General features: G+C 39.1%; 2 protein-coding genes across 2 annotated transcripts; both read right to left on the minus strand.

The window, feature by feature from the left end:
* Positions 1 to 1,255: 1,255 nt before the first annotated feature.
* Positions 1,256 to 3,106, minus strand: LOC122657501 (putative pentatricopeptide repeat-containing protein At1g02420). The gene has a single exon (XM_043852217.1). The coding sequence runs from the start codon at positions 3,054 to 3,056 to the stop codon at positions 1,503 to 1,505; it is 1,554 nt and encodes a 517-aa protein (XP_043708152.1). The 5' UTR covers positions 3,057 to 3,106; the 3' UTR covers positions 1,256 to 1,502.
* A 1,834-nt stretch (positions 3,107 to 4,940) lies between these two features.
* On the minus strand, positions 4,941 to 6,208 carry LOC122658838 (galactinol synthase 2-like). The gene is made up of 3 exons (XM_043853971.1): positions 5,893 to 6,208; positions 5,349 to 5,804; positions 4,941 to 5,126 (listed from the first exon to the last, which is right to left on the minus strand). Exons 1-3 carry the CDS (start codon positions 6,184 to 6,186, stop codon positions 4,941 to 4,943), a joined length of 936 nt encoding a protein of 311 aa, XP_043709906.1. The 5' UTR covers positions 6,187 to 6,208.
* Between the last annotated feature and the right edge of the window lie 5,242 nt (positions 6,209 to 11,450).

Raw genomic sequence — 11,450 nt, forward strand, 5'->3', positions numbered from 1 at the left:
AGGGATGGGATTTTCAAGTGCCACGTCATCTGTCCTAGACCTTTTGTAAGTTCACCACCCCAGGTTAAACAAACAAGGTTGGGGTGGGATTTTCAAGTGCCACATCAGCAATTTCCCTCCCCAATTCTCCCACCGAACCTAAGTCCCTGTCAAACTAAACAATGAAGTGAAAGAAAGTATGAGGGAATCCTTCTTATCAGATATGGTGTACAGCCTGCAGCATCTATCTAATCCAAGGAAGCTGGATTAGAAAGCAGATTTTCTCAAGATCAAAGGTTCTCCCCCCCCCCCCCCTACCCAAGAAATGGATTCCAATCCCATTCCAACATTATCTCTGATCCTAAGAAGAGAAGAAATAATTGTGGTGTTTTAGAATCATCAGCTCTAGGTAGTCATATTTAAATTCTATTCTGATACCAGAAGCTATTTGTGTGCACTTTAATTGAAATTCTAAGGTAATATCTTCTGCCATGTAAGTTTCTCAGTCATTTCCACCATACTAGTAGCCATTGTCTATGGCCTAAAACTTATAATTGGTCACAGATCATATGGATCAGACAAGCCTATTTGCACACACTCATTTCCTCTGAAACAAATATAATATCCTTTATTCTCATCCACAAGCATGCAAGAGATCAGATAGTTCACTAGGTTTATCTTTCCAGCCAAAATGCCATTAAATTACAATTAATTGTAAACAAAACCAACTGTGATTACATACTGCCAAATGGTTGGTACACTGATTATGGTCCATGCCAGAGATTTTCCCTCACATAAAGCAGTATCATTCGAAAATAATTATAGAACTTCAATCCACATCTGCAGGGACATTTTTTTTTTTCATGTACCTATCAACTGAATATATGATACACACAAACAGTCAGATAAACTAATTATACTCGACTGATCTACTGCATTTGAGCTTGTGTTTTATGAAAAAGAAGAGCAAAATATGTAGGTATGATAGAATTGCTGGTATGTAATATGTGCAGCACAAATTTCTTCCAAGAGGATGTGCCTCTGAGAATCTAAGCGTAGAAAATTATTCTGTAGAGAGAAGGACCACTGTCTTTTGTTGTCTCCTCCTATACATTGACATTTCCAGTGGACAAAATGGCCGAGGGAGCTCTTCATGTAACTTTCCAGCAATTACAACATAGGTAAAAAGATTGTGTAATATAAGTAAAACTTATAATATACGCCATATGCATTATTGAAAATCTCTACGAAGTAAGACAGTCAAATTGTAAAACATAAGAACTTTTTTGGCTTTTAACTTAGAAGGTAAAATAACAAAATTACTAAGAAGCCTACCAAATTGGTGAATCACCTCTTAAGTTCCAACAGTAAAGGTCTGCTAGAAGTGGTTTAAGGAACAACTTTCCTCTAGTTCCATGCCTCCCTTGCACCAAAACCAGCAAATGATAGCCGATTCCCCAATTGCTTGATGATTGATCTGTTCATAAACAGTCCTTTCGAAACCATAACAAAATAGTCCTTATTCAACAAGAGAGTGCTTCTGAATATGTTGGCTCTGTTGGACTCTTGAATCTTTCGTCTACTCGAGGCAATGGTTCAAAAGCTTCCATCTTTTCTACCAATTTTTGAAGGGCTTCTTGCCTGTTAGCTAGTTCCATTAGAACCTTTATCCTCTTGAAGGAAACAATGCTTGGCTTCTGCCCCTTCTCAACCATCTGCAAGAAACATTTTTCGGCCTCATCCAACTTTCCCATGTCACAGAGTAAATCAAACAACACGTCCGATACCAAAATATAAGACCCAAAACCCTTCTCTACCATGTTGTTCCAGAGATCAAGTGCCATGTCCACCTTCTCCTGCTTCCGAAACAATCTGATAAGAAACATACAAGACTGAGTGTTTGGCAAGCAGCTAGTCTCCATCATCCTTTGATATAAACTCCATGAGCTTCCCAAGTCATTGGACCAATAATAGCACCGAAAAAACAAATTATAGGTAGTGGCATTTGGATTCAGACCTTTACCTACCATCTCATCCATCAGGTTATAAGCATCACCAAGCCTCTTTGCAATGCAGAAATTCCTAATAACAGCATTGTAGGCTGCAACATCAGGGTAACAGCCATATTCCTTCATCTCCTTTAGAACATCTCTGGCTTTATCAGGTTGACCATTCAATCCTAACCCACCAATAATACTGGTGTAGGTGAACACATCAGGGGAAATGCCCTCATCCCTCATTTTATCAAACACCTTATATGCCTTGTCCAATTCTCGGCCCTTGCAGTAAACATCTACCAAGCAATTGTATGAGACAATATCAGGTTTGACACTCATTTCAGTCATCTCTTGGAAGAACCCCTCAGCTTCTTCAGAGGTTTTCCAGCCCGACAGGAGTATATTGAAAGTCTGTAAGTTGGGGCGGAATTCATGTTTGAGACTATGATACACGTTACGAGCATCACTCATGCTCTTCTCTTGACAGAGGGTCCTTAAGAGCGCATTATAGACGGTAGTATCGAATTGGGGAACCATCTTGCGGAACTTGCGGAAGCTTTCAACAGTCTGCCGGACGGAACAGACCTTAGCGATCCGGGCAAGAACAATCTGAACAGTACGGGTTGTAATCAAAGATTGATCTTTCCAACGCATTTCGATCAGAAGCTCCCAAACTTTATCAAATTTGCGGCTTCTTCCCAAGATATAAAGCATAGTATCGTAAGAGAAGGGAGTATGGAAAAAATCCCTCTTCTTTCCAGTGTAATTAAAGAATTCCAAAGCCTGCAAAGGATTCCCATGGCTGAATCTAACCCTTTTCAAGATCCTATCGATCAAATCGTTCGAGAGAAAGATACCACTCGCTTTGAGAGACTGTTTCAAGTTCTGACTCGAGGAAGCACTGCTAATAATACGGAAAATCGTATCCACGTCGGGGGAATTGCCGTCGACCGAGTTTATTGAGCAGAACAATCGGGGGATAAGAGAAGTAGGGTTCTGTGAGGAAGAATCAAGATAGAAACTCAAAATCGATGAAGGGTACCTTGTCAAAGATAGAAATGGAGAGCTTTTCAAAATCATTCTGTCTAAATGTTCTTCGAGCTCTATCTATACATCGAAATATTCCTCCCTCCCTCCTTATGGGTTATCAACTTGGCAAGTGATTAGGTCTAAATCAAACGGTTTTTTTTTCTCCTGTCCAAGTGAACGATAGAGAAACCCAGAGGAGACCACCATAGTCCACAGAAGCAGTGTCAGACCAGAATAAATGTCAGTGATGGCATTCGATCGGAATCATAGTACCCTGGGAAGCTTGAATGCTCGATACGTAAATGGGCAACATGTGGAACAGTTGAATAAAACACAGAAGCTATTGAGTCGTTGGAAGGGAAATAGCCTGAATCACCGCAGGGAAATGGAAAGTATTGAGTCCTTGGAAGGGGAATGCTTCTTCGAGTTGGAAGGTATTGGCCACAGGGAAGGGAAATGATTTCAGTCGCCACAGGGCAGCATGGTTTCATGTTTCAGTAACGAAGGTATCGCCGCAGAGCAACATGGTTTCAGATTTCAGCGAAGAAGGTATCGCCACAGGAAAGGGAAATGGCTTCAGTTGCCGTCGCCGCTGGGCATTTCCTCCCTCGTCCTCTCTTCCTCCTCCTCTCTCTATTTGCTCTCTGGTTCAATTTCTCCAGGAAATGGCGCGGCAGGGATTGCGAGTAGCCGAGTAGGGTTTTGCGGGTTTTTTTATGTTAATTGAGTAAAATTAAAATGCCATTTTTGCCCTTGAGGAGTTTCAAAATTTCTACTTCATTCTATTTTCCTTTTGCTCCTCTTTAATGCACATATGATTAGTTTGATGGGTAAAATAGTAATTTTATGTTAAAATAAAACACCATCCTACTTCTCCTAATGGTCTTACCACCACCATGCCACCATCACTTCGCCACCCCTACCACCATTGCTACAGTCACCGCTACCACCACCATCCTTCCCTAAGAAATTTGGAATATCTATTTTCAAAAATTGAACTAGTAAATAGATTCTTGAAATAATTCATATCGATGCAATCAAAACAATTTCAAAATTTTGACTAAAAATCTATTTGTTAACTATTTCATGAAATTAATCCGAAATTGAAATAGAATTCATATGAGATCTTTTTTTTTAACCTGAATATTCACTGGGACCCAAGTCAACCCCTAAAAATTTTATTACAAAATAGCTAAAAAATCAATTACACAAGTCCGCCTAATCCCAAACCCACAAGAATAACAATATAATTCTCTCACACAAGAGATCCTGGAAAACCCATACACAAGACCAAAGACAAGAATTATATTCTAAACACTGGCAAGTCAGCTTTATCTTCACGAATAATGCGTTGAAGATCTGCCGATAAATTCTACTCAAAAAAGTAAGTTTTATTATTAGTCTCTGCGCAAGCCAAGTTAGCTAACTAGTGTATTGGCTGATTACTCTCCCTATACGAAAAAGATATAACTTCTCTTAATGAATCGCAAAGGGAGATAACCTGTTGAAACCAATATCAGCAACTCCACAGACTACCTTTTTTCTGGACAATAAAATTCACAGTCATGATAGAATCAGAATTAATATAAAAATCTGAAACAACCAACTCCACAACTGAAGGTCATCCCTTAACGCTCTAAGCTCGGCCACATAATTGATGCAAACACCATAAAAAATCGAAAATTATACCAGCACCCTACCTTCCCTGTCTCTAACCATTCCCCCTCCTCCAACCAAGCCAGGATTTCCTTTACCAACACCAACGTTTAATTGTCAAATATTTTCCCATAGATGATATAAATCCAAATTTAATTTACATATTAATTAGACTAACCAATTACACCTTTACGTATGTTTCCAATGGTAAAGCACCTACAAAGGTTTGGTTTCCACTGAATAATCAATCGGCCATGAGTCTAAGTCAGGCCATCCTGATTAAGCAGCCGACGGCGCCTTAATGTAGTTGACAACGCCAGCCTCCTGCCTGGCCTTGCCCTCTTCCGGCTTTCTGTAATCCAAAGTCTCGTCATTGTAAATGTCCCACCACTTCTTCACCAGCATCTGTATATCCTCTCTGTCCATGTTCTCTTCCTTACCCGTATACCTCCAGGGCTTCGATCCCTGTTCATCATGTTCATATATAGAAGAACCAATTAATACAATTACAGATGTATAAATATAACAGTAACCCATCATTGATCTATGCTATGATTTTGAAAGAACTCAACGCTATAAATCGGCTTACAAGTGAGGGAACCCAAGAACTTATCAAGGATAAATAAGATCTTAACAATCTATAAGGTATTACAAACAAGTTAAATATATAATCTTTGAAAGACTTACAGCAGCACAGTAATGGATGACTTTCATATTCTCCAAATCGACATTCTCCGAGTGACGCCATAACATGGCCAAGACCAGATTATAGACTGGAGGGATGGGCATGTAGATGTCTTTGAAAAACATGTTGAGGTAGTCCTGCTCTGCAAAAGCAGTGGGAGGTGTGACCTGAAGTTTCTTCAAGAGGTCGTCGCAGGTAGAGAGGCTGGGCTCGAACACAAACATGCCGGCGTTGAAGTAAAGGGCAGGTGGTGGGCCCATCTCGGCGGGCCACTTGACCTCGTCCGGACACTGCTGGCAGTATCCGATCTTGTACTGCGATGTGTGGCTCCATGTCTTCTCGCAGAAACAATCCAGCACAGCGTAGAAGTATCCATTTTGAAGATCGAAAAGGTGATCTATGTTCTCGTATACTTGGATGTCCGCGTCTAAGTATACCATCTTTGTGTACTCCACGAACTACACAATCAAAACCAAAACCGATCAAAAGGTGAAACAGAGAAATTAAGAAGAAATCAGAAAGAATGAGACAAGAAAGAAATTAAACCTTCCAGATACGGAGTTTGGAGTAGTTGATGACGTAATAAGCCATGGCGAATTGAGTTTGATTCTCAGGTGGATACACCGGCTCTATCTCTCTGACGATGCAGCCCTGGGACTCGAGAATCTGGCGATGCTCTGCCGGAACGTCAGGGAGGACGGCCACCACGAGCGGATAAGCGCTCTTCACCTTCCTAAGCCCCTTGGCCAGACCCACAGCGCCTTTTATGTAGTCTCCGTTCCCTGCCAAGAACGTAACATAGGCTCTGCTCCGTGAAATGGCTGGTTTGGTGAAAGCCATGCTGCTGACAGTATTGGAATCCATGAAACTGGTCGGAATTGAAAGAAAACGAAGGTTTTGGACTGAAAACAGATTAGAGGATTGGAAATTTGGAAACTTGAAAGTGAAGAATCTTCTACTTCCTTCAGTTGGTTGTAGTTTTCACAGAAGACTTGGGTGGGGGGGGGGGGGGGGGCTTGTTATATAGGCTACGAAATGGAAGATATTGCAGGGAAGTTTCCTAAAAATTAAGGTACAATCAATTCCGTTAATCTCGGATTTTCTTCCGACACGTAGGAGACTGTGACGATCTAACAGTGATTTGATTTGATACCTAATAGGAAAGTGAGACCCAACTTTTTTCTTTCTATAGTTTAATGAATCAGAAAAAGGCAAAGATTTTGGACCGGTTCAACCATATAAAACCATTGGGTTAGCAGCTTAGATCGATAATGGTTTTTTTTTTTTTTTGGGGGGGGGGGGGGGGGAGGGTGGGGTGTTAAAGCGTAGATCAGTAATGTGAGCAACACTATTTTGGGAGATGTGTAATTAACATTCCTTGCTTAAGCTCCACAATCGGTTTCAGTTTGGCTTAATTGGTTCCCACCTGTTTCTGTCTAAAACTAAATGGACAAGAGTTCCTGTGAGATTAAAGAATAAAGAGCATAAGAGAGCACCAGAGGGGACTCCAGGAGGATTCTCTGATGTTTAAGTCAATTCCCAAGACAACAATAGTATTTGTCAATTAACAACACAAAGAACTGAAAAAGTATTCCATCCCATATCTAGGGGTTTGCCACAATATTTATAAGATAATACTGGGGTTCCTGCTGAGTGGCGATGTTTTGGATTTCATGATGGTAGGTTTTCTTTGTAAAGAAGGAGAATTCCGATAGGAGTCTATCATGGAAGGAGATCATCTTGGAGAATCATGGAGGAGAAGTTTGACTATGGTGGAGCTTCCCGAGCCCTTAGGGAGGAGGATCCTGACGTAGATATGGAATGTAGTGGATTACGCGAATTAAGTAGGATACTTATTGGCAGTTGTCTCCAAATCATGTGTCGACTACCCATAGAGGGGTAATATTTATCCATATCACCCCCAATTCAAGGCTTTGTACAATGACCGCAACATTTAGTTAATCAAACTCATAGAGTAGGCAAGAACATGGTTATATTTAGTTGATCGATCGATCTGCAATCGAAGTCACATTAATCAGGCTATAATCAATCTTTACACAAACTACTTGGGTTGTAAATGGGACATAAAAAGGTTGATCAATCTATAAGTAGGCTAATCAAGCTATTATCAATCTTTAAATAAACTAGTTAGGCTATAAATGGGACATAAACGGATTGATCAATCTATAAATAGGCTAATTGGACTATAAATGGTCATCTTTGTTAGATACTCATTTTTTGAATTATCCCGATCAAGCTCACATTGGGATACAACCAAAGTGCTACGAACATTTAATAATTCATCTAGGCCCAGCATTGGATTGTTTACTAATCGATTGGTCCAGTTTCAGGCTTTAACATGTCAATTCCTATCGAACCCGTATTTGACACCCATAGATGGCGTGTATGATCAACCCGATTTTGGCCTAATCTGGATTGATCCATACTAAATCCAATCTGATCCGGATTGGAATCGACCGGGCTGATCCGGATCTATTATTTTAAACCCAGAGAAGAACCGTCTGGCCCACCTGGATTAAGGTCCGCACACATGTCTCCCCCTAAATCCCAACAGTCATAACTGCTCTAACCATAATAAGACTTTAAAGACAAGTCAAACAACGTCCCTTTGAAGATAAACCGTGGTCGGTGCATGGATAAACCATAAAAACTGAAATACCAGGTGATGTGGGCCCGTCGGACAGTGTATCTATTTGATGGTGAAATTTTTTGTCTTTGAGTCTCTGCACCAAATTGACTGAAAGGTAATCCAAATACATTGCATTGAAGATCGCCAAATGTCAGAATATCCACTTTAGGACGGTGTTATGCCATGTGGCAGAAGATCGTATATTCTCGGAAACCAGGTGGGCCCCCGGTCATCAACGGAACTTTCCATTAACTTATGTTATCATAATGGAAAGTGGGATAAAAGCAAATAAGATAAGATAAAGTTTTAAGTCTTTCCCAGGATCTAATTTTTAAATCTCTGGCGAATTGAGAGATCTCTTGCCCTTTTTCCTTTTGTTTTTTGTTTCCTTTTCTAAGAGAGAGAGTTTTAATCAATCGAGGTGAAGAGAAACTTTCTTCAATTAGTTAATTCCACGTTATTAATGGACTCTTGATACAATGAATCTTAACATCAATTTCCACAACTGCTAATGAAAGTCCAAAATACCTTGTCTGGATCAATTCAAAGGGTCACGTTTGGGATTGAACAAATTTCTTTTCAAATTCTGTGTTGGAAAACTTGATCTTTCAATGTATATTTTATTTTTTATTTTATGAGGTCCTTCCAACGCGTGTGTTGGGTTACGTGCCTTGGTGCTCTGACCGTCCGATGTGCGCCAGACACCCTATTGTGCCATAGAAGATTCAGGTCCATTAAAACCCTTGCGATGTCCAAATATTAAACTTGGTCGTCCCTGAGTTTTGGGGCAGTTTTGTTGCACCACCACCAGCCTCGCCATGTCCTTCTCCTTCCTTGCTACTTATGCCTCTCTCACCCCATGGCATTCATTAAATTATGCAGTGTAGAATTGGGTTCCAAGTGTTGGAAAGAATCTTTCAAAATATACATATTAATATATATGTAACAAAGGGGGTTAGATTACTTACTAAATGTAGACAAATCGAGATCAATGACAGCAATCTAGCTCAAGCGCACCATATAACACGTCATAATCCTAAAAACATGAAGAAAATAAAAGAAATGGTGGGACTGAGTCGTGACAAAAGCCACTCTCCTTAAGACTACAGATGCCCCCTATGGTGCAATCGGATCCTTACGAATCAGCCTCCAAGATAAAACAACGTTCCAGTTAAAACTATCTAGTAATGATGCACTTTAAATACTAGGCTACTAAGGGCATGGAGAGTTGTACTCAATTGGAAATAAACAATGGAGAGACAAAGTTGAGAGAAAAAACAAAAGAAGTTTTTTCAAAATTTATTAGAGAACTGAGCAAGACTCTTCTCTTTATATAGGAAAAGAAAGGCACCCTAAGGGGTGTCTCCAAAGGATATGCCCATAAAACATGTCTTTTCCCATAAGACTTGTTTGTTGACCATTCAAACAAATCTTCCAATGGGTACACTCATTGGTCATTTATGTGTCTATTAGGAAGCGAAAAAAACCCTCTAATAAACCTTTATCAAAAAATAAAAATATTTTGAATCAAATATGTTAAAATTCCAACACCTAGTACAAAGTGTGAACTCTCTTTCTCTCTCTCTCTCTCCTTATACCAAATTTTGAAATTTGAGGTCATGCAAGTGGGTGACGTAAAATATAAATAATCATAAAAAGGATATATGTTAATATATAATGGGGTTTTCTTATTGACATTTGACACCCCTTAAGGTGTCAAACAATTTGTATCTTACATTTTCTAATAAGGGTAATATGTACTCGAAAAATATCATGACAATAAAAGCTTTTGATAATGACATCATAATAAGTTACTTTCAATTATTTTGAAAATATTTTTATATATACATCAAACATAAAAAACTGTTGAGAATATAACAAGAGGCAATTAAAAGAAATAAGTTCTAAATAACACCTATAGGGGTATCATTTAAACGGACCATACATACATTTATAATTGTTTCTATCAAATTAGGAATGTTAATGATAGAAATAATAGATATATCTTGCTAAATAATAGATATATTTTTTTAGAATACCAGATCCTCCATTTGATTAATTACGATAGTTCTCAATAGACAATGGAGTATCATCATCATATGACACTAGTTTATAGGAACTACGAAGGACTAGTTGAACTCCTTGAAGTTCTTGATGGACTTCGGCTTCAAACAGGTAAACCAACTCCTCGCGGCCTTCCTCAAGAGTCTCAGGGAATGCTAGACACATGATGGTACTAGAACTCCCTGGAGAATCATCACGGATTTGAATCTCTCCAAGTGATTAATAGGGTTTGTGGTGTTGTTGTAGGTCTCGATGTTAGGCATCCTGAATCCACTGGGGAGCGGTACCCTCAGGACCTCATTTGAGAGTGTTTGTCTTACTAGAGAAATACAGCGCGTTGGTGCCCTCTTGATTTCGTATCACCAACTCGATGCGTTCGTTGAGCTCTTGGATCTAAAGACCCAGCTCTAGCCTACCCTCCTAATTGGGAGGTTTTTCTCTTCGGTTTTGGACACCTCAACTTTGTTGCTGGGATGGCCATCAATCGTCCGATCTCATACTAGGTTCTCCTATATAGGGCCCCCTCCTTTTATGACTATGAGAAAGTTGAGGTACCTGCAGGTATCATGATGGCAGCTTTGCTCCACTTGGTCATGTGTCGATCACCCATAGGTAAGTCAACTTTATGCATATCAAGAAATAAGGCTTTAGTATGAACAGAAAATAATCTAAATCTTAAACCAGCCAAAGATTTAGGTTTACAATTTACACAGCAAACTCCAAGAAACTTGACTCCATTTATGTTGATTCCTACGACCCTCTCTTTTCCAAAATCTTGAGTTTATAGAATCTATTTTTGACCAAATTGTGTTTGGTACCCCCAAAAAAAAATAAAAAAATATTCATAGTACAGATCTCACAACCTTGGAAAGCAAGGGAATCTTCCAAGAACCCAATTTGGATCCGACACTTATCCGAATGTTAAAAAAAAAAAAAAAAAAAAGCGTAATTTGTATTTAATTTTGGATCCGATAATTATCCGAATGTAAAAAAGCTTCGTAATTTGCATTAAGGATGTAAACGGATCGGATTTGACTCAGATAATGTTATATTTGCATTCGCATCCGATTAGCTTTCAGACGGATTCGGATAATGCTAAACGGATACGGATCGGATATTTTATCCATTTACATGTAAATATAACTTTTCGGATAACTATAGCCTATCCGTATCCGCATTCGTTTAGTTTTCGGACAGATTCGGATAATGCTAAACAAATACGGACACGAATACGGAAATGAATTTCGACTATTCATTTACATCCCTAATTTGCATTAACTTTGCATGTGATTTTTGACTATTTGGATGATAAAGGGTCAAATGAATAAATATAAATCCAAATTATTGAATTTAGATGTTAATTTGACTAATCCTTTACATCTTTACACTT

This window comes from Telopea speciosissima, chromosome 4 (assembly GCF_018873765.1).
Source record: "Telopea speciosissima isolate NSW1024214 ecotype Mountain lineage chromosome 4, Tspe_v1, whole genome shotgun sequence".
Lineage (NCBI taxonomy): Eukaryota > Viridiplantae > Streptophyta > Magnoliopsida > Proteales > Proteaceae > Telopea > Telopea speciosissima.

What these genes read in the sequence shown, in the direction of transcription:
- LOC122657501 (XM_043852217.1), bottom strand. Translation starts at nt 3,056, where the DNA reads ATGATTTTGAAAAGCTCTCCATTTCTATCTTTGACAAGGTACCCTTCA.
- LOC122658838 (XM_043853971.1), bottom strand. Translation starts at nt 6,186, where the DNA reads ATGGCTTTCACCAAACCAGCCATTTCACGGAGCAGAGCCTATGTTACG. An exon ending in CCAAACTCCGTATCTGGAAG is followed by an intron (nt 5,805 to 5,892) that starts GTTTAATTTCTT and finishes TTGATTGTGTAG; the next exon opens with TTCGTGGAGTACACAAAGAT. An exon ending in TCATCCATTACTGTGCTGCT is followed by an intron (nt 5,127 to 5,348) that starts GTAAGTCTTTCA and finishes CATGATGAACAG; the next exon opens with GGATCGAAGCCCTGGAGGTA.